The sequence below is a fragment of the Typopeltis vanoorti genome, chromosome 7 (assembly GCF_054136105.1).
Source record: "Typopeltis vanoorti isolate ZY-2024b chromosome 7, IOZ_Tvanoo_1.0, whole genome shotgun sequence".
Classification (NCBI taxonomy): Eukaryota; Metazoa; Arthropoda; class Arachnida; order Uropygi; family Thelyphonidae; genus Typopeltis; species Typopeltis vanoorti.
Genome location: NC_143555.1, coordinates 75,885,733 through 75,909,086, shown reverse-complemented (window position 1 = coordinate 75,909,086; position 23,354 = coordinate 75,885,733). Strand labels below are relative to the sequence as shown.

The window sequence follows — 23,354 nt, the reverse complement described above, 5'->3', positions numbered from 1 at the left end:
ATACCCTAGATCTCTTCCTTACCAATGACTCCTCCAAATATGCAGTGAATGTAGTGATCCCCCTGGGCAATTCTGACCACAAGTGCTCATCTCTTCCTCCATGCAACAACGCTTACACAGTCACTCCCACACAAAACAGTAGTTTGCATTATAACAGTGCCAAATGAGACAGTCTCCGAGACTACTATGCTTCATTCCCATGCTTAGACTATTGTTTCCAGTCTTCCAGTCCAAACATATGCACTGAATGCATCACCAAAGTGATCCTCACTGGCATTTCCCCTCAATGGGGAAAAACATATATTCCCCACACTACTCAGACCTGCTGTCCCCCTAATGAAAAATCAGGCATACCATAACTGGCTCAAATCAAGAACCCCATCCTCATTCAATGCCTATACTGAAGCCCAAAACACATGCAAGAAAATTATCAACACTTCCAAAACAGAATTTGAATGGGCCAAAAGCAGGAAGCTTGCAGCCTGTCCAAATGACAGCTATGCCTTTTGGTCTCTTGCCAAGGCAATTGGCCGTAACTTTTGCCCTACACTATTCCCACCTCTATCATACCCAGATGGCTCAATTGCAACATTACCCATAGAAAAAGCTAATCTCCTGGCATCATACTTTGCCTCCAATGCAGACATAACTGACAATGGCAAATGCCCTCCATCATTCCAACTGCCCAACATACAATGGCCCCTGTATCCTTTTGCTAAAAAGACATCACAAACCTGTTGTCTAAATTAGACACAAAAAAGTCTCCTGGCCCTGACGACATTCCTCCAATTATCCTGAAGGTCTGCGCATCGGAACTGACTCCTATCCTATGTCATCTGTACACACTCTCTTACTCCACTGGTATATATCCCAAAACCTGTTCCTAAAAAGGTCGACAAATCACTACCATCTAACTACTGCCCCTATCTCACTCACTTCAGTCCTATCTAAAGTAATGGAGAAAATCATCAACTCTCAACTCCTAATCTACCTTGAAGGTACCCAGCTATTAAATGACCACCAGTACGGATTCCGTCAAATCAGTTCAACAGGAGATCTACTCTCATACATTCACCCATCACTGGACAAATGCCATGGAGAAATTCAGTGAATCCCGAGTAGTTGCACTTGATATCTCCAAAGCCTTTGACCGAGTCTGGCACAAAGGCTTACTAAGCAAACTCCCATCATTTGGACTGCATCAGGACTTTTGCAGATGGATTGCCAGCTTCCTGTCTGGATGTACACTATATGTGATGGTAGACGGCTCCCTATCCTCTCACCATCCAACTAATGCTGGGGTCCCACAAGGTTCAGTTCTCTCACCGATCCTCTTCCTTCTATATATCAATGACCTACTTCAGTTGACCGCTAACCCAACACACAGTTTTGCAGATGACAGCACATTACATTTCTCCCTTTCATTTGATAAACCCTACTCTACACAACTCATCTCACTCCACAGAACATCAACCACCACTGCTCTTAATTCCAACCTCCAAGCCATCCACCAATAGGGCTCAGATAACCTTGTCAACTTAAACTCTAGTAAAACCCAGTTCTGTCTTATTTCTCACAAAAAAGAACCATTTTCCCCCAGCATTGTTTTCGATAACCTTGACATCAAGCCTCTCCTGGCATAAACACATCACAACCATTGCATACCCAGCTTCCAAAAAACTAAGTTTTCTCTTTTGCTCAAGACACTACTTCATCTCTAAACAGCTGTTAACACTATACAAGTCACAAATCCGCCCAACTCTCGAATACTGCTCTCACATCTGGAGTGGGGCTCCAAAAAAGCTCCCTCAAAATGCTTGACTCAATACAGAGGAGAGCAATAAGACTAATAAATGACCCATCTCTCACCAACTCACCCCCCCCCCCCCACTTTCACATAGACACTCTCTGAAATGTGTATATTCTATAAATATTTCCATGGGAAATGTTCATCTGAAATGGCATCAATAATTCCCCCACTCTGTACTAAGCCCATTCGAACACGTACAGCTGCCACCCAACATCCTTTTACATTACACCTCGAAACCCACAGAACAAGTTTCTTTTCCTCCTCATTCATCCCTGCTACTGCAGTACCGTGGAACAGTCTTCCCAGACGTATTTCCCAAGGAATACAACATGCAGGCATTCAAATCAAATGTAAACAAGTTTCTTTTTTCGCAACCCACCACCCATATACGGTACTAACATATAAGTTGACCAGCCAACCTCCTGTATATGGGCCCAACATAAAAAAAAAAAAAAAAAAAAAAAAAAAGTAGCCATATCACCTTAGATTAGCTTTGCTGACACATTCTTGAATGCTAATAATCTCAAGTTCCCTTCTAATATCTTCATTTTTAATATGATTCTGCCGTTGATGCCATTGGTTCACTCCCCTAATTTTTTACAGAACCCTCATATCTTTGAAGTGCTTTATTTTTAACCCAACTCTCAGATCCATAACTTAAAACTGGTTTAAACATTGTCTTGTATATTGCTAGTTTGGTGTTTGGGCTGACAATAAATTCTGTTGTCAATTCCAGATTTAACCTGTCATCTTCACTAAAAACTGTCTTAAATATTTGAAATATTTTATTTGTTCTATAGGATCTCCATTTAGAATGTAGCTGAAGTTTTTTATGCTCCTGCCTATTTTCATAGTTTTGGTCTTTTTATTGCTGATTTTCATGCTAAATTTGTTGCAGCTGTTATTCAATTTAGTTAGTGAATCCTGGAGACGTACTAGTTGTTTAGGACCACATTATTTACATAAAGCAAAGGGCTAACTAAGTTTGACATCTCTAATTCTAATATCAGGCCTAATTCCACTTTCTTTCATAATGTGATCCATATAGATGATGAATAAGAGTGGAGATAATACGCATTCCTTGTCTTAACCCTAATTTTACATAAAACCATCATCCTGTATTTCCTTCAATTCTAACTGCTGACTGACAACTTAAATATAGACTATGGATTGCTCTGTATAATGTTCCATTCACCCCATTCTCATCTATTTGTCTTGAAGTGAAAATCAGATCTTAATAACCTCTATTTGGTTGAATCCAACTTGTTCAGGTTTCTCTTTCACAATATTTCTCAACCTTTTTTCAAGTAGGCTTGCATAAATCTTACCGGGAATACTTAGTAGAGAAATTCCTTTAATCCTATAATTCTCACATTCAGTTTTCTTTCCTTTTTTTATAGATGGGTACTATGAGAGCTCTACTCCAATCATTGGGAATTCAACCTTCTGGCCAGGCCCTCTGAATTATGCAGTGTAGCCACTTCAAAACTTTTATATCTCCATACTTAAGCATTTCTGGTTGAATATCATCTCCTCCATCTACTTTTCCACATTTAAAGTTTTTTTTGATGGCTTTCTCTATCTCAAGTATTGATATATACTCCTCTTTGCATTCCCCTTGAAAATTTTCTAGTATGGTTCTGTTCTGCTTGGTTCGTTTAACAGAAAGTAATTACTCCAAACATCTAGGATATCCTTATCTTCGGTTTTCATGTCACCTTTATTATCTTTGATTCCTTTTACAGTACTCTTTCCTCCATTTCTAAGCTTCTTCAGTAGCCTCCAGAAATATAAAATATATTACACTGTAGTATAATATAAAATTAATGAACAACCTAATGGTAGTGTCCTCACCTTCTTGTGGTACACCCTGTTAGTAGATATCTACCTGGATGCTGCACAAATGAGAATAGGCTGGCAGTTTGGAATTTAGCCAACCAAATTGAATTCTGTATTGGCTTAAACCACAAGATAATACAGTGTGATGAATGTCATCACACTGTATTATCTTGTGTTCATCAGGGAATCAGGATAAATGCTGAAAAGTTAGTTACTGGCACAAACTACAACTTAGCACAAGATAGGTATACCATCAATGTAAGAAATATCAATGAAAAAGAAGTGGAACTGATAGAAGAATCAGAGAAGTACTTTGATGACATAATTCATGTCACCAAAACGAACAAATTGGAAAACAGTGTAGATTATCTTAATAACAAGTATACGAGATGCTATATTCAGGCAATAATGATCTGGGTCTTGAATATGCTAACAGTTAAGACTTTATCATGTTACACACTGTGCCATTTAATGTAAATATCTTTTCCTTTTAGTTTTACAGATTTGGTCCCCTGGCCTATATATTTGATGATTCACTACATGAACTTTCTTTTTTATATATTTTATTAATAAAGTGTCTGCATATATACATGTGAACATGGCATAAAATAAAAATTGTTAAAAGCTTTTGTATGTGTGTGACACACACACACACACATTCAAACCTTAAGACATTGGATCAAATGTGTTCTTACATTAATTACAGACTGTCTGCTAAGGCAGAAGTTAACTTACATTTGGTCAGAATATCAAAGAGACAGTTAATGGAAGTTCTTTAAGGGAAATAGCATAAACACATCTTTCACACAATTTCGCAAGAAATTACTACTCGTATCTGTATCTTTAGTATATGCATTAATATTAATTTTTAAAATTTTTTTAAATATTTTTTTTTTTTATGTTGGGCCCACCATGTATGGAAACATACACATTCTATGCAAGCATATTCAATATGCTTGAAGTAAAGATATGTTGACTTTTCAACAGGAACTTAAATAAGGAATCTACAGAAAGTCCATTTGTTCATTCCTTGCATATTTATGTCTTAAAGAAATCACTTCTAACTTCCTTTTTTCTTCTTCTTCTATATCTGTTCCTTTCTTATACCCCCTCTCTCTCTCATGTTCATTAGCTGTTCACCTCATATCACATTATTGCATGCACTCTGTTCTCCACAACTTGTGAAGTTTTTCTTTTCCACGTGATTGAACTAATTCGTGTACTCAGCATAAAAAAATGTACAGGTATTTTAATTCCAACAGTGCAGTAGGTATGTACATCCTGCCTATTCTTCATATTGCTGCTAGATTAAAAAAAAAAAATCTCTCCAAAACCCATTAAAATGAAAAATTCAATGAAAAAACATGCAAAATTCAATGAAAAAAAAACAAAGAAAGACATGCCAAATCCAATAAAAAAAACAACAAAAATTCAACCAAAAAAAAAAAAAAAAAACCCTACACTCAGCAGCATTAATTCTTACCAAAAAAAAAAAAAAAAGCTTCTACATATGTGCACCACTACCTACAGTTATCCAAACTAGAATTACTATTATCAGAACCTTAGCTGGTAACCTCAACAACAACCACTATCCACCTCAGATGCAGTTTGGGTAGAGTTCTTTCCACCATAAGGGCAGCACTTGTGCATTCATCAGAACTGACATACCATACCAGAAATTGCAAAACCTTCACTCCCCCACTGTTTGATCTACTTTGACTCAAAATTTCTCTACCAAAAAATCGATCTGTGTTTTTCATATACTCTATCACTCTCCAAACTCAGTTAGCTACTTTGACCTCCTCAACTAACTCTTTCTCGCTAAAGCTCAACTTTCTGCAATCAAAATACCCCAGTAGTAAGTCCATCCTTTTTGGGGGCTTTAATGTCCACAACTCATATTGGCCTTCCTTTGCCAGTTTCACCAGTCAAGCAGGCAGGGTTGCTGAGGTGTTGGTCGTTAGCAATGACCTATCACAGATCATCACTCTCCCATACAGAATAAGTTACAATCTCCTCCAATTTGCCAACATACTTGACCTTTTCCTAAGAACAAGCAGGCAGTTCCCCTCCCCCCTCCCTTCCAAGTATAATGTGGATATCAGATCTCATGTTTCATGGATAAATTCAGCCTTTTGCATGAAGTATTCTTCAGACCACAACTTTCAGCTCTTCAACCATTAGCTGTGCTTAATACAAAAGAACAGACGTGTATTAACAAATTACTCTTCTGTTGACTGTTGTCCACATATCATTGATGTGCTATAGGCTTGTGTGTGTGTGTGTGATATAAAAAAAAATAGAAAATATGTTTGCTTTGCTAAACAACTGCTATTTGAAATGTTCCCATATAAATTTCTAATAAAATGAAAAATCCTAAATGCATTACTGAATGTTATCTTTTTGCAATAGGTACTCAGTTTATAATGATAGTATATTTTAATTCTTGAAGTTGAAATCCTTTTCATACTTTTAAGTAATTCCTTTTTTGTATTTTAAGGTTTGTACAGTTAAAGCTGAAGCGTTTTATTGAACACTTAGCTTTTAGGTAAGCAGCACTTTTTTGTTCTTTTTTTTTTTTTTTTTTTCTCATAAAGATCAAAATATTAATTTATTGAATATAGTACTAGCATTCTTTTGAAATTAACATGAGGGTATGTTGAAATTGTTATATGGTCAATATCAAATTCCTGATATGTATTTTAAAGTGGGGGCAGGGGTGTGGATCTCTTCTTGTCTGTTTGTCCTTCCTCTTTATTTCATAGTATGTTTTTAGTCCAATGCTTTGTTTTATTTACTTTAATTTAGCTTTCCAGTGTGCTTAAGGGTCAAAGCTGTATAACTGAGAGGAGACCTCCACATAGCCTTTAAAGGAATGTGGAGAACTGACCAGAGCTTCTGACCTAATGTCCAATCCTCACCTTCTCGTGGTGCACCCTGTTGGGTATCTGGATACTGAACGAACGAGGATGGGCTGGCAATTTGCAATTTAGCCGACCAAATTGTATTCCTATTGGTTAAACCAAAATACAAAATGATGGTGCAACATGACAAAATTTCATGCTGGCTGGGGCGTTGCCCGGTTAAACAAGGCCCCCATTGTTTTCACCAGGGAAACAGGGCGAACAGCGAAAAGTCAGCTACTGGAACAAATCTGAAAACGCACCCCAACTCAACATCACCAGAGTTAAAGATCGGTACTATCAACATAAGAAGCCTGAATGGCAAAGAAATGGAGGAATTAGATAAGTACCAGATCGACAAAACAGGGGTGACTGAAACAAAAGACAAACTAGTGAGATCTTTCTGAGCAATAAATACAAAATGTTATATATAGGCAATGACAATCAAGGAAAGAAGGAGTAGCCATGGTATTCAACACAAAATATGACGCTCATCTTCTTGAATGGCAGGCAGTCTCAAGTTGAGTGATTTGGGCAAATATCAGAATGGGGAACTGGACAATGAGACTTATTTGTGCTTATGGTCCCACAGAAGGTTCTACTAAGATAGAAGTGGAGGAATCTTTTGAGGCTCTAGAGAAAGCTACTGACACAACGAAAAAAGAAAAGTTGGTTCTTGTTGGGGATCTAAATAGCAGAGTAGGAAGTGATTGTCAGACATACAAATATGTTTTGAGAAATTTTTGCAAAGGGGGCCCTGACATTCAGATGTTTGGGAAGCACTGTCTTAGAGAATACAGAGACAAATGTAAGAAAGCTAAACAGTGTGCAAAACTAGCTAAACAAAAGTCATGGGATAACTGGCAAGAACATAGAAAATAAATATCAAGAAGGTGGCAAAATATTCTGGAGGTTGTTGAAGAAGCTTAGGAATGGAGGAAAGAGTACTGTAAAAGGAGTTAGAGATGATAAAGGTGAAATGAAAACAGGAGAAAAAGATATCCTTGAAGTATGGAGTAATTACTTTGAAAATTTGCTAAATGAAACAAGCAGTAATGACAGCACCGTGATAAAAATCACTGACCATGCATGCAGTCAGGAATACATATCCATACTTGAAGTAGAAAAAGCCATCAAAGGCTTGAAATGTGGAAAGGCAGCAGGAGTAGATGATATTCGACCAGAAATGCTGAAGTATGGTGGTATAAGAGTCTTACAGTGGCTGCACTGCATAGTTCAGAATGCCTGGACAGAGGGACGAATTCCATGATTGAGCTCTCATAGTACCTATATATAAAAAGGGAAATAAAACTGAATGTGAGAATTACAGAGGTATATCCCTATTGAGTGTTCCTGGTAAGATATATGCAAGTATACTTGAGAAACGGTTGAGAAGAATTGTGGAAGAAAAGCTTGGTGAAGAACAAGCTGGATTCAGGTCAAATAGAGGCTGTCAGAATCAGATCTTCACTTTACGATAAATTGTGGAGAAATCATGGGAATATAACAAAGATTTGTATTTAAGTTTTGTCGATCTGGAATAGGCATATGACAAGGTGCCAAGAGAGAAGCATATTCAATATGCTACAGTTATATGGTGTCAATGGGGCATTATATCATGCAATACTTAGTCTTTATTTGAGTTGTAAGTCAGTAGTTAGAATTGAAAGAAGTACAGGAAGATGGTTTAATGTTAAATCTGGTGTGAGACAAGGATGTACATTATATCCCTCTGTTATTCATTGTCTATATGGATCACATTATGAAGGAAAGTGGTATTAAACATATCAAAATTGGAGATGTTGATGTCAGCTCTTTGCTTTATGCATACGATGTTATACTTCTAAATAAATCCCCTATAAGTCTGCAAGATTCTCTGACTAAATTGAATAACTGTTGTAATAGATATGGTATGAAGGTCAGCAATAAAAAGACAAAGACAATGAAAATAGGCAGAATCATTGAAAATGTCAAACTGTGTTGTGAATTGTGAACCTGTGGAACAAGTAAAACATTTCAGTTCCTTAGGCACGATTTTTAGTGAAAATGGTAAATTAAATATGGAAATAAACACAATCAACAAAGCTGGTATGGTAGGAAGTCAATTGAATAAATTCATATGGAATAAGAGAGAAATTAGTCGGAACACTAAATTAGCTGTATACAAGACAGTGTTCAAACCGGTTTTAACTTATGGATCTGAGAGCTGGGTCAGAAGTAAAACACTTGATCAAAGACTAGAGACCGTAGATATGAGTCCTGAGAAAGATTAGAGGCGTGAACAGATGGCATCAATGGGATTATCATATTAAAAACGAGAATATTAGGAAAGAACTTGACATTGTCAGCATCCAGGAATACGTTAGCAGAGCTAATCTCAGGTGGTATGGTCACTTAAACAGAATGGGCGAGGAAAGATTAGCAAAACAAGTGTTCTCTGCCAAGTTGGCAGGAAAACGACCCAGAGGAAGTCCAAGATATAGGTGGATTGATACGGTACAAGGTGCCTTAGACGATAGAAATATAAGATCTGGTAATGTTGGAGTCTTGACAAGTAACAGACTGATTTGGAGGAAAATTGTAGATAGGAAGTTAGTAATGATGTAAATTTTTCATGTAGTACTATCATATCCTGTACACCCTCTTGAGGGTACATGGCAGGAATATGATGATGATGATTTTGCTTTCCATTATTTTTCTCATCATACTTTCATGTCTTAAGATAAGTCCAATCCGTCTGTCTCTTCTTGTCATTAATGTCTGTATCCAGTGTTTTGGGTTCATTTACTTCCTTAAGCACTTCATTAGATTTTTTTGTCTGTCCATTTTATCTTTTGCATTTGTCTCCACCACCACATTTCAAATGCCTCCAGTCTTCTAATATCTCCTGTTCCCATTGTCTATGCGTTGCTGCCATAAAGTTCTGTACTCCATACTCCATCAAAGTTTTTAGAAGTTTTTTCCCTTAGTTATAGACTTAAATTGCCTTATAATACCTTTTCCATTTTATTGAATTTGTTTTTTGCTATACCTATATTCTTATCTTTGTCTTCTTTTGATCTTCCTTCCTTATTTATTGTACTCCCTAGGTATTTGTAATTCTTTACTTTTTATCTCTTTCCCATTTAATTTTCTTTATGATCTTTGGTTTCTTGCTTGCCAGTAGAATTTTGGTTTTTTCAACATTTATTTTCATGTAGTATTTATTAAATATTTCATTTATTGTTTTGATTAACCTTTTTAGTCTTATGCTTTTTGCTATAAATGCAATATCTGCAAATCTGAGACAATATTTCCTCTCCACCAATCTTTATGCCACTGTTTGATTTTTCGTTAATTTCTCTGATGGCATTTTCAATATATATGTTGAAGAGCAAGGATGATAATATGCACCCTTGTCTTACTCCACATCTAACATGTATGATTTCTTCTTTATTTGTTCTTATGTATCCCATTTGTCTTATATATATCTGTTTGATTACTCTTCTGTTTTATAGTCAATGTCACTTTTCTTCATAATATTCCACATCATCTTCCATTTAACATTGTCAAATGCTTATTCTAAATCCATGAAGCATGTGTTTTTTGTTTAGCTCCATTCTTTTTTTGATTATAGTTTTTTGGCTTAGTATTGCTTCTCTTGTTCCTTTTTCTTTCCTGAATCCATATTGCTTTTCCTCTAGTTGTGAATCGATTCTTTTATATATTTGGTTTTGTATTATTTTTAATAGGATTTTGCTAATATGTGTAATAAGAGCTATTGTTCTGTGTTGGTTAGTTACATTGGAGAGCATTTGCTTTCTTGGGGATTAGTATTATCAGGGATTTCATGAAGTCTTCTGGAGGATTTTCATATATTTTAGCTATTAATTCAGATATATCATTTTTTGTTTCCTCATCCAGATTTTGAAGGGCTTTACTTGGAATGTTATAGATACCTGGGCGTTTCTTCTGGCTTATGTCTACATGCTTTTTCATACTTGGCTTTTATTATTGATGGTCCACTATTGTCTTCAGCATCTGTGTCATTTTCTTCTTCTTGTTCTTTTTGATACAGGGGTTCAAGATATTTTTTCCATTCTTGTAATATTTCTTCAGAATAAATAATTAGTTTCTCATCTATTAAGGCATTATTATATGTGGACTTTTCCAATTTGTTGCTCATTTTTGTTATTTGGTTATAAGCTGTTTCTATATTTCCTTTATTAAACAGTTCTTCTGTCTTCCATTCTTCATGGAGGTATTCTTTTTTGCTTGCTTATATTTTCTTGTTATCAGATTTTTTAATTTCTTGTATTTTTCTTTGTGTTCTACTTTTTCTGTATTCTTGTATTGCCTCCTTTCCTCCATTAAATCTAATATTTCTTCGGTTCTCCATGGTTTCTTATATTTTGCTCTTCTCTTCCTAGTATTTTGTTAACTAGCTTTTAGGATATTGTCTTTTAATTCCGCTTATTGTTATTGTTTGCGTTTTCCTTTGCATTTCTTCCATACTGTGGTAGGCTTAGATGGAATATCAGCTCGGGTGTTGCGTGAATGTGCAAATGAATTGTCAACCCCTCTTACCTGGATATTTAATTTAAGTTTGAACTCTGGTATGGTCCCTAGGGAGTGGAAGTTAGGCAAAGTGGTTCCTTTGCATAAGGGTGGCTCTAAAACTGCGGTATTGAATTACAGACCAATCACCATCTCAGGAGTAGTGGTAAAAGTATTGGAAAAGTTGGTTAAAGACAAAATTCAAGAATGGGTGGATCAGGATATGATACTCTATAGAGGCCAACATGGTTTTGTTAAAGGTAGATCCTGCCTTAGCAATCTATTAACTATTCATAATAGAATAACATCTGAGTTGGACAAAGGAACTGGCTACACAGTGGTACTTCTGGATTTTGCTAAGGCTTTTGACAGGATACCCCATAGAACACTGTTACGCAAATTGGAGCAGATGGGAATGGATATTAAATTGGTGATATGGATAGGAGAATGGCTCAGGGAGAGATACCACAAGGTGGTGTATGGAGGAGCCGAGTCCAGAATGAGGCAGGTGACCAGTGATGTGCCTCAGGGCTCTGTGCTTGGGCCATTGTTGTTTAATTTGTATATAAATGATATAGGAAACGGCTTAAAGGGATATTCAGTTGTTTGCTGATGATGCAAAGTTGTGTAGTGCAATAAAAAATCAAGCTGATGTCGAAAGTTTGCAGGAGGATTTAAATAAGCTGGTAAAATGGGCAAAAGAAAATGGATGTCAGTTCAATGTGGAAAAGTGTAAAGTCATGCATTTTGGGATTAAAAGATTACCAGCTGTGTACTACATCGATGGAAAGGTACTCCAAGAGATTGATGAGGCTAGGGACTTAGGGGTATTGGTAGATAGGGAGATGAAGTTCAGAGGACACATTGCTAAGGTGTCCAAGATTGCACATAGGATTACTTGGTTGTTGAGGAACACACTGACATCCAGAGATAAAGAGGTTATTATTCCCCTTTATAAAGCATTGATACTTCCACATTTGGATTACTGTGCTCAGGTCTGGTCACCTGGATTCCTTGGAGATGAGGAGGCTGTGGAGAGGGTTCAGAGAAGAGTGACCAAGTTGGTGAGTGATATAAAAAATGCTCCCTACATTGATAGATTGAGAGCTTGTGGATTGCAGAGATTGGTTGATAGGCGAAGAAGAGGGGATATGATAGAAACATTCAAATTACTAAAAGGTTTTTATAGGATTGATGCAGGGGAAATGTTTCAGCTGTGTGATAGTGATGGAAGAACAAGAGGTCATCTCTGAAAATTAAAGAAGAGTGTGGTTAACAAAGGTGTCAGAACAAGGTTTTTTGCCTGGAGGGTGGTGAATGAGTGGAATTCATTGCCTGACTTAGTTGTGAGCTCTTCGTCTGTAAATGAATTCAAGAAGAGATATGACAGATATTGTTTTGCTAGTTTGGGTCTCCCGCGATGAGTCTACTGACTCCATGGAGATACCCGTAATAATAATTTTCTTGTGTTAATTTTTTAGTGGTTTTCTGGAATTGTCTTTTAGTGTTTTAATTTTTTAGTTTTAATATGTTGATCTTTGTGTGTTTTTTTTTTTTTTGGTTGTTTTTTGAATTTCAATTGTATTTTCATTAATACAAGGTTGCAGTCACTATCAACATCTGCTCCTGGGAAGGATTTATTAAATTTGACTTGGTTTTTAAGATACCTGGGTGCCTTCCAGGTATCTTCTTTTTTTCTTTATATTTTCTTCTTTTATGTGTTTGGAATATTGTGTTTGTGATTATTAATTCCTTCTGTTTGCAGAAATCTACTGGATGGTGTCCTCTGTCGTTTATCTATTAAAAAGCCTAATTTTCCTACAGTATTATCCTTCTTTCCTTCTCCTACGATTGCATTCCAATCTCCCATTATTGTTGTGTTGTCTTTTTGTTTGAATATGTTCCATATATCTTCAATTTGCTCATACATTTCAGCTATTTCTTCATCTGGGTCCAGTCATAGGCATATAGACCATTATAATGTTTAGGTTTACTGGTTTCAGATTGGATGCTAATTGCTATGATTCTGTCACCGTGTTTGATTGTTGTGATTACTTTTTTGCCCAAGTGTTTCTTGAATATTATTGCTACCCCTGCTTTTCCTCTCTTCCTGAGAATATTATCCTATAGTTGTTGCTCCAGAAATCACTTTGATCTTGCCATCTTGTTTCACATATTCTTAGTATGTCTATATTAAGCCTCTTTTCCTTTTTGATGTTTTCAAAGTTTCCTATGTTTGTTTTCACATTTTATGTTTGTATAATTTTTCTACTTCTTTCTGTCTGTATCAGGGTTTCGCTGGTTTACGACCTGAGAAGCGCGATTTCTTCCCCTGCCTGACATGACTCCTCTCATGGAGGCTCCATCGCCAATCTCATTTTGATTGCTTCTAGTTTCCATGCATCTGTTTCTAAGGATATTAATGTGGTAGTTTCACTTTGCTTTCTACATTGCAGTGTTATTACAACCCTTAGTCTTATAAATTGGTCTGGCTTGTAAGTTTCTGGTTATGTGCCTTTCTAACATCAATTATCATCGGCCTCAGGCCAGTACTTATAGTTGCTACTGTCTACTACCAGGGTTTGTATCAGAGTTGCCTCTCCTAGGTATCTCTAAGTCTTGCTCTTACCCCACAAAGATCTATCCAGCTTGGGTAGCCCTTCTGGTAGTTGCACTACCACTGGCATAGCTCTTGGGGTTATCGAAGCATGCAAGCCCCACCACCACCACGTCAGGGTGAAGAATACCATTTGGGGGGGGGGATACATATCAGAATTTTGATACTGTGACAGTGCCATAGTTAACTTTGCATTGTCATAGATCCATTAAAATTGATATGAACAATGCCTTTTATAATGTTGGTATAGTGTTTGACTAATTTCTCTTATTCTATTTAAATTTATTTGACTCTTTGCTAATGCTATCTTTTCTTATTCGATTGCCTTTTTCCATAATTACGTTGTCATTTTCATTTAAAAATTGTGACTAAATTACTGAAGTATTTTGCTGAAAAAAAAAACATTATTAGATGGATATCATCATCAGCCATTATCGATCCACTGCTGGATGAAGGCCTTTCCAAGATTACTCCAACACTCTCTGTCCATGGCTCTCCTTTTTTCCATGTCACTCCTGCAAATCTGATGATATCAATTCACCATGATTTAGTTCAGCGTCGTGGTCGTTTTTTCTCTCTTGGAATCCAGTCTAGTACTTCTTTTGTCCATCGCTGATCTTGTCTTTGGGCAATATGCCCAACCCATTGCCACTTCAGATGTTTCACTCTTCCTATGATGTCAGAGACTTTGGTTTGATTTCTTATCCATGTATTCCCTTTGTGATCCAACCTTGTGATACCAAGCATACTTCTTTCTATACTAAATTGTGTTGTTCTTAATTTTTGAATTTCCTTTGCATTCAGTGTCCATGTTTCACAGCCATATGTCAGTATAGGAAGAATACACTGGTTAAAAACCTTTCTCTTCAAGCATAATGGTAGTTGGCTTTTGAATATTGAATGTAATTTTTCAAATGCTTTCCACCCAAGCATTGCATGCTTTTTAATTTCATCCATGATATCTGTTGTCCTAAGTATATGTAATGATTTACTTGCTTAATTTCCTCATTATTGATTTTTATTATTTCTGGTTGGACATAACTATTGAACATAACTTGGGTCTTTTTTAGGTTCATCTTTAGGCCTGCTGTTCTGCTAGCAATTTGGAGCTCATGGATACGAGTCTGTAATTCATGTGCAGTTGAAGTAAAGATAACTGTCATCTGCAAGGTGTAAATGGCTTAAATATCTTCCATTTATCTTTAGACCTTTCCCTTCCCAATCAAGAAGTTTGAATATTTCTTCTAGGCACGCTGTGAATATATATCCAGTAATGTATCACAACCTCAGTCGCTTGCACCTTCAACTTAAATTGCAACAGATACTACTTTATTTTTATAGGATGCTCATTTTAATGATATAGCATTAAGTGCTTAACTTAATGTTATATATATTAAAGTCTGAAGCATATTCTATAAAAATTGATTCAAAAATTTATGCTCATTATTAAGCAAAGAAGTTGATTTGCCCCACTCTAGGAATGGAATTATAAATAACTTATTTGAAGGTTTCACAAAAATCATTGTACAGGAGTATTTGAAATCTGTCTTCATTTTAATGTTTCAAGAAAATAAATATAAGTAATGATGTGCCTTCTAAATCAGGTGATTTTAAAAACTTGACTATTTCTTTTCAATTTGACTATTCTGTTACTTCATTTTCATCAGTTTTTCAGCTGTTTGCTAAAATACTGTTAAGTTTCAGAAATGTATTTCAGGTTGCATTTTCACCATATAAAAATTTATATTGACCACATAAATAAGGGAAGTTTAGTTTTGAGTATTTAATAATAGTCAAGCCCCAAATATTTCTACCTGCTGCTGGTAGCTGCTTTTGAAATAAGCAATATCTTAGAAATCATACTAGTTCATAATCCTTTCTGTTGCACCAACAGGCTGAAAGCTGAGATTATGTGCTACAATTGAGTTAAAAAAAAGAACATATCCCATTTTCAGAAGTCAGCCGGGTTGATTAAATGTTAGCATATCTGCTTTCCATCCAACAGGTTATGTGTTCGAATTCTGCTCTGGGCATGGATATTTGTGAATGTCTTTAGGTATGAGATGGATTTCATTGCCCAGTGTGAGACCACTGCCCTTTATATTGGAGGACTGAAGTGACTCGAAAAAGTTCAATGTTTGGTCTCTAGCAGGGGTAGGTATATGGACTGGTAAATAACATAAAATATAGAAAAAATATATTATTGTTACATGATCTGACCTCCATGAAGTCAGATTCATTGTGGGAAGTACACACTATCACATACAAAGCTCATCTAACTGTGCCTTAAACTGATTCATTGTGTCAACATTCACAACACACTCAGGCAATGCATTCCACTCACCAATGACTCTCCATGTAAAGAACCTACTTTTCACTCTTCTGCTCACATCGTCCTTAGACAGTTTCCAGGGAGGATGTGAGCAGAGGAGTGAAGAGTAGGTTCTTTACATGGAGAAACAACTAGCTAGCTACAACCAAGGTGATCACTTTATGATCACTCACCAACTGGAGGAAATGTGTGAAACTCCACTCACAATTATGGCCTCTGATTGAAATGATCAGATCTAAAAACTATCAATCCTTGCATGTCCTTCTTTACATGCTGTCTGAGATAATTGCCTCTGAAGTCAAAAAATTTATTTTCCTTATTCCCAAATGCTATCTCTTCATTCCAATCTTATACTGCCATAATTAAAATGCCCATAATAATCATCCTTCCTTTGTTCATTAATCCAAGTTGTTTATACATTTCTTCATCATCACCCTTTATATTTCCTAGCCTATAACAACATGCAATTAAATGTCTTCCTGTCAACCTCCACCTTATGCTACACTTCTTCATAATCATTGCCACTATTTTCCTCTTTCATTTCTACGTTATGTGGACATAACTAGCCTGCCATCATCATCATCACTCGACCCCCCCCCCTTGTCCTTTCTATCCTTGTGGAAAAACAGTGCCTCCTTCCATTTCTACTCCTGTTATCATTCGACCATGTTTCACTTATTCCCATGATTTTGGGGTGAATAAACTCATTCAGTGAAACCATATTGTTTCCTTTATTTCTGATACTTTGGGTATTTGTAAATAAACACAGCAGTTCACTTTTATGTCTGACCAGTCCCACTCAAGCTACTTGATTGTGATGAACATAATATCGCACTTCCTACAAATCCATACTTTCTCTTATCTCCTATTCAGCCTCTCCACACATCTCTTACATTTTGCCATGCAAACATCAAACCATTTTTGAAAAGTCTACATTGCTAATGCCACTTAATTTTTGCAGCACTCTCCTATTCGCACCGGTCAACCCCTGTGTAGTTGATTTCATGAGTACTGCCATAGGTATATATAAAATCAATAAAAATAGAAAAAAATAAAAATAAAATTCCTAACCCACCCATGGTACTAATGTACTATAGGTTTATTCTTTTATTTTGTGAAACTTTACAAAATAAAAAAATTATTATGTGACACCTCCAGGGAGTCCAAAGACTCAGTGAGAGAGTGTGCCAACAGCATCAAACGATTTATCTCCTTCGAACTACTAGCCACACTCAAACTTGCTTAATTTTTTTTGTGAGCCATTAGTAGCAGAGGCTCTACCAATCAACCAACCTTTGCTAAAAATAAAAAACCCTAAAGTGAAGCATACATCAGAAATTTGTTTCATTTTCATCCATTTGATTGTTAGCAGACATCCTAAACAGAGATATATTTCTTTTGAGACCTGATAACACTATTTTTGTCCAAACTGATTCCACCTAATCATCCCCATAATTAACAATTTCTTAATTTATATTTGTAATAATTTCACTTTTATTATTGAAAAAATTACAAATGTGATGCAGTTATCATTGGAAAAAAAAAAATTTGACAAAAATAATAAATGCAGTTCTGTTGTTATAGGCATTTTACCATCTCTTCTAACTACAATATTTCAGATTAGTTTATTTTCACAAGAGAATTAAATGTATCACTTTAGTGTAATACTAAAGTATATTGTATCAAATATTAAGACTATAAAGTATTGCAAAAGTATAGCTACTTCGAAAGTTCCACATCAAAACTAGCAGTAAATGTATTTCTTTTCAAACGTTCAGTATTGTATTCTTGGTACTGCAAAATGATACTGAACAGCAATAATAAGTAGTATTAGCCATCAATTTTAGTCATTGACCCCTTTTCACCAAATAATGTGCACAAGATGTTATTTCCTGATTTGAATACCAAATATAATTATAAGAATAACATTAATATAGATACTGCTTTAGTTATGTTATGCTCAGCTCATAGATAATTTGTTTCATAACTTTATTTCAATTTGCAACTCATGGTTCTTTGATAAGGGGGGGGGTTGCAACTCAAAGGCTGTCTGACATTATTACAAATGTTATGGTATATGAAAAGAGATCTGTTTTCTGAAAAAAAAAACTACAACTATGGAAACGGTAAGCATTCTGTGAAGTGCCGTATTTTTTCGTGTATAAGACGAACCCTACTTTTTCGAATCCATAATTAAGAAATCAATATTTTAAACATAAAACAGAACACATTTGACATTTTTTTAAATATTCAAAGTATATTTAGTAGTTAGGTAATATTTTTAAGATACATACTAAGATGCATTTTTAGGGATGCATTTAATATGCATTTTCTGGGCTAACTTGGTTTGTGTTCTCATGGCCAATCCTCATGAAGTTGAAGCACCATTTTGCCTTTCCTGTGAAACCAACAATGTTCATTTCTCTTGCAAACCTTTTTGCCTCATATTGAATAAGCTTGGTTGACACACACATCCCATTCTGGCACTGCTCCATAATCTAAGTCTTATGTCTCTGCTCCAAGTTTGGCCATTTTGCTAGTTTTCCTCTTAAGGCCTTTTTCTTTTCTTTTTCTCATCTTCAGTAGTTGTTATTCTTGTTTTCTCTACTGTCTAATCATACACTCAGTGGGAGTATCCAAACTGTCTCTCTGAAGCTTTATTTCCATGTTCTTTTGTGTAACTGATGACTTTTAACTTGAATTTTGAAGAATATGACAATTGTTTTTTATTTTCAGACATTTTTATGGGCTAGTCAAAATATTGTTAATGCATTAATTTACCCTGCCAACGAGTTGCAGATGTATGAATGCTTTCAGAGTTCTGATTGGTTTATTCAGAATCAGCCATTAATGATGTCAATTGACAGAGTTAACAAAGGCTAGCGATTGGAAGCCTGTTTGCGAAGACAGTGTACAGGCAGTTTCACCATGGCAACTGTGGGGTCTTTCAACTAGTTATCCCTCCCATGTATAAGACGACCCCCATTTTTCTTTTAAAAATTTTAGAAAAAAGTATCGTCTTATACATGGAAAAATACGGTAATTTTTGAGCAGAATTATTTTAAAAGAATAAACAAGATATTAGAAGAAATAGAACTTAAAACCTATATGTATGGGGGGGGGGCAGATGAAAATTTCTGAGAAACACCTGGAACAAAAATTTAATTTTATGTCTTCTTATATCCTAAGAGATAAACAAATTATTACAATTTGATGAAACATGGGGATGAAAGGGTTTTAAGATATGTTCTCTTCTGTGGTTATATTAGTTTCTTGAATATCATTTTTGTTCTAGGTGTTTATCAGAACTTTTCTGGTATCTGATTAATTTATAAAACGATTGTTTCACGAAAGTCACTATTTCGGTAAAGTTCTTTGAAAGGAGGGAGAAAAAAAAAGCTTGGTTATCTAACATGATTAGGTAAAAAATTCACAAAAAGTAATTCTCTCATTTGCTTTTCCAGGCTGATACAAGATTTACACATAATAAATGATTAATTATTTTCATACCCATCACAGCTGCTAATTTTGTCCTGCCATTAACAACAAATTGTAATTATACAATAAAAAGACTAGAAATATAAAATTATATTGTGTACATTTAGTTTATCCAATATCTATTTAAAATGAAGCTGAACTGCATAATACTGGAAAGAAGTCACATTTCTTGCTTCGTAACTGCATCTGTCTGAGATGCAATTACGAACAAGAGTAATCCAGTTAACCGTTTCTTTAGTATGAAGGATTATCACAATTTTTAATGGAGATAATTGATGGTTAGCACTTTTATCCTCATTTCTTCAACACTATCGTATGCTTCAGATTTTGGTGGATGTGATAAAACATCATGGCTGGTAGGGAAGCTATTGCTACTTTAATAATTTAATCCATGCAGGTAAGATCGGAGATAGTGTATACATCTGATTTTACATTCCTGTACTTCAATTCTAACTGCTTAAACTTAAATACATACTGTTTATTGGTGTGTATGATATTCCATCTACCATATAAAATTGAGGCATATCAAAAAGCTCTTCTCTTGGCATCTTGTTGTGATTGTATGCATTTTGAAGATCCTAGTTATATTCTGAAGATTTCTCACCTATTTATTTTCTGTGTGTTATAGTTGATAGCGATATTTTTCCACTGGTTCAGGATACGAGTATACAGAAAATTTGAAATAGGAAGTCATCACCATTTAGTGTTGAGCAGGATAAAATTGAATTTCATATTGAACAGAAGAGTGTGTAAGAAAGTTTTAAAATGAATCAAAGTTGAACATCTTTCAGAGGTGAACTGTAGACTGAAATACAAACATCATTGAAAAAAAAAATAAGAGTTTGAAAACAAGAACCAAACCTTGGATATCCAGTGGTAAATCCTGAAGAAAACATTGATTCAGCCAGAGAGGCATGTGGTGAGATAGTCTGCAAAGATAGAAAAATCTGGACTCCATGGTGCACTCAGAAAGTTAAAGAGGCAGTCAAAGAAAACAAAAAAGCATATCAAAAGTTCCTGGCAAGTAAGTCACCTTCTGTTCTTAGGGAATACAGAGAAAAATGTAAAAAAGCAAAGCATTGTGTAAAAGTAGCTAACCAAAAGTTATGGGAAGATTGTGGTAAAAACATAGAAAATAAATATCAGGAAGGTGGTAAAAATATTCTGGAGGCTATTGAAAATGTTCAGAAATGGAAAGAGTTACTGTAAAAGGAATTAGAGATGATAAAGGTGACATGAAAACTGAGGAGAAAGATATCCTTGATGTATGGAGTAATTACTTTGAAAAATTGCTAAATGAAACAAGCAGTGACAGCATGGTGGTAAAAAAAACACTCAACAGGCATGCAATCTGGAATATATATATCCATACTTGACGTAGAAAAAGCCATCAAAAGCCTGAAATGTGGAAAGGCAGCTGGAGTAGATGATGTTCGACAAGAATGCTCAAGTATGTAGGTATGAAAGTCTTACAGCAGCTGCACTTCATAGTTCAGAAGATCTGGACAGAGAGATGAATTCCAGATGATTGGAGTAGACCTCTCATTTCCCATATATAAAAAGGGAAATAAAACTGAATGTGAATATTAGAAGTGTTTCCCTACTGAGCATTCCTGGTAAGATTCATGCAAGTATACTTGAGAACAGCTGAGAAGGATTTTGGAAGGGAAGCTTGGTGAGGAAGAAGCTGGATTCAGGCCAAATAGAGGCTGTCAGGATCAGATTTTCACTTTACGACAAATAGTTGAAAAATCATAGGATATAACAAAGATCTGTATTTAAGTTTTGTAGATCGGGAAAAGGTATATGACAAGGTGCCAAGAGAAAAGCTATTCAAAACCTACAGTTATATGGTGCTAATGGGACATTATATCAAGTAATACTAAGTCTTTATTTGAGTTGTAAGTCAATAGTTAGAATTTAAGGAATTGCAGGAAGATGGTTTAATGTTAAATCCGGTGTCAGAATCTCAGCTCTTTATGTTATGTGGATGATGTTATACTTCTAAATAAATCCGATACAAGTCTTCAAGATTCCCTGACTAAAATGAATAACTGTTGTAATACATTTGCTATGAAAGTCAGCAATAACAAGACAGAGACAATGAAAATAGGCTGAAGCATTGAAAATATCAATTACATTGTGAATGGAGAACCTATAGAACAAGTAAAACATTTCGGCTATCTAATCACAATTTTTAGTGAAGATGGTAAATTAAATATGGAAATAGACAGCAGAATCAACAAAGCTGGTATGGTAGGAAGTCGGTTGAATAAATTTATATGGAATAAGAGAGGAATTAGTCAAAACACTAAATTAGCTATATGCAAGACTGTGTTCAAGCCAATTTTAACTTATGGATCTGAGAGCTGAGTTAGAAATAAAACACAGCGGCCACAGATATGAGAGTCCTGAGAAAGATTAGGGGCATGAACAGGCATCAATGGCAATATCATTGTTAGCATCCAGTAATGTGTTAGCAGAGCTTATCTCAGGTGTATGGTCACTTAAACAGAATGGGAAAGAAAAGATTATCAAAACAAGTGTTCTGTCAGGTTAGCAGGAAAATGATCTAAAGCAGGGGTTGGCAGGCCGCATGCGACCCAACCCTGCATTTTTGGCTGCCTATAAAAGGTTGACCATACTTACATGGCATGAGGCCCATATGTTGAATTATTTAAATAATACATTTTATAATATGAATAATAAATTAAAAATAATTTGTGCATTTGTGGATTTTCATAAAAATAGCATTGAAATGCGATTATTTTTGAACCCTTTTAATGTCGACATTGATGACGTACCAAACCAACTACAGATGGAAGTTTTGGAATTGCAACACAATGAAACATTAAAGAACGCATTTTCGTTTGAAAATATCCATAAATTGTATTGATGCTTACCAAAAAAAATTGGAAGGATTAATCAGTTTCGTAAAGATGATAGTCACATTTAAAAGCACATTTGCGAACAAGCATTTTCTGCCATGAGTTTTAGAAAAAATAACTTTTCTTCTCGACTTACTGATGAACATTTACATGCTTCAATTCGAATTTCCACCTCAGGTTATATCAAGTGGATGGAGTCCAAAGACTCATCGAGAGGGCACCTACTCTACAGCTCTGACTCCACCAACTACAATGAACTGCAGCTACACCAATGCATCTAACATCCACAACCACCACTAGCATTTTCACAGACAATCGCAAACATCCATGCCCATGGCAGGATTCGAACCCACAGCCTTTTGGCTAGAAAGCGGATACAGATAATTTGACTAAGGGCAAACAACCACAAAAGGCACATTAAGCAGGGAGACACCCATATTGTGATGCATAACCTATATTACTTTGTTTTTACATGTAATAATTTTTCATTGATTTTCATTTTCATGCTTGTTTCATATCTCATACTTGAAATATTTCTGTGTTTTTTAAGATAGATATAATAAAAATTAATAACTTAAGTATTTTATTTCACTCACTATTTTCTCTTAATTAAACGCTTGCGGCCCGATTATTAAAAATAAAATTTGAATGTGCTCTGCGAGTCTGAAAAGATTGCCGACCCCTGATCTAGAGGAAGACCAAGATATAGGTAGATTGATACAGTAAGAAGTTGTTTAGAAGACAGAAATATGAGATCTGATAATGTTTGAGTCTTGACTGATAACAGAATAATTAGGAGGAAAATTGTAGATAGGAAATTGGTACTGCATGAAAAACTTATCAGTACTATCGTATCCTGTACATCCCCTCAAGGTACATGTCAGGAATTTGATAATGATGATCACCATCAACTATCTTGCAATTTTCCTAT

The 23,354-nt window shown here is 35.4% G+C and overlaps 1 protein-coding gene across 3 annotated transcripts in view; it reads left to right on the top strand.

The window, feature by feature from the left end:
- LOC150104791 (phosphatidylinositol 3,4,5-trisphosphate 3-phosphatase TPTE2-like) overlaps nt 1-23,354 on the top strand; it is a 332,531-nt gene that overhangs the window by 21,788 nt on the left and 287,389 nt on the right. For all 3 annotated transcript variants that reach the window (XM_090395969.1, XM_090395968.1, XM_090395967.1), the window contains exon 3: nt 6,150-6,197. In XM_090395969.1, coding sequence (XP_090252095.1) covers nt 6,150-6,197 — 48 coding nt within the window. The remainder of the gene's footprint in view (nt 1-6,149; nt 6,198-23,354) is intronic.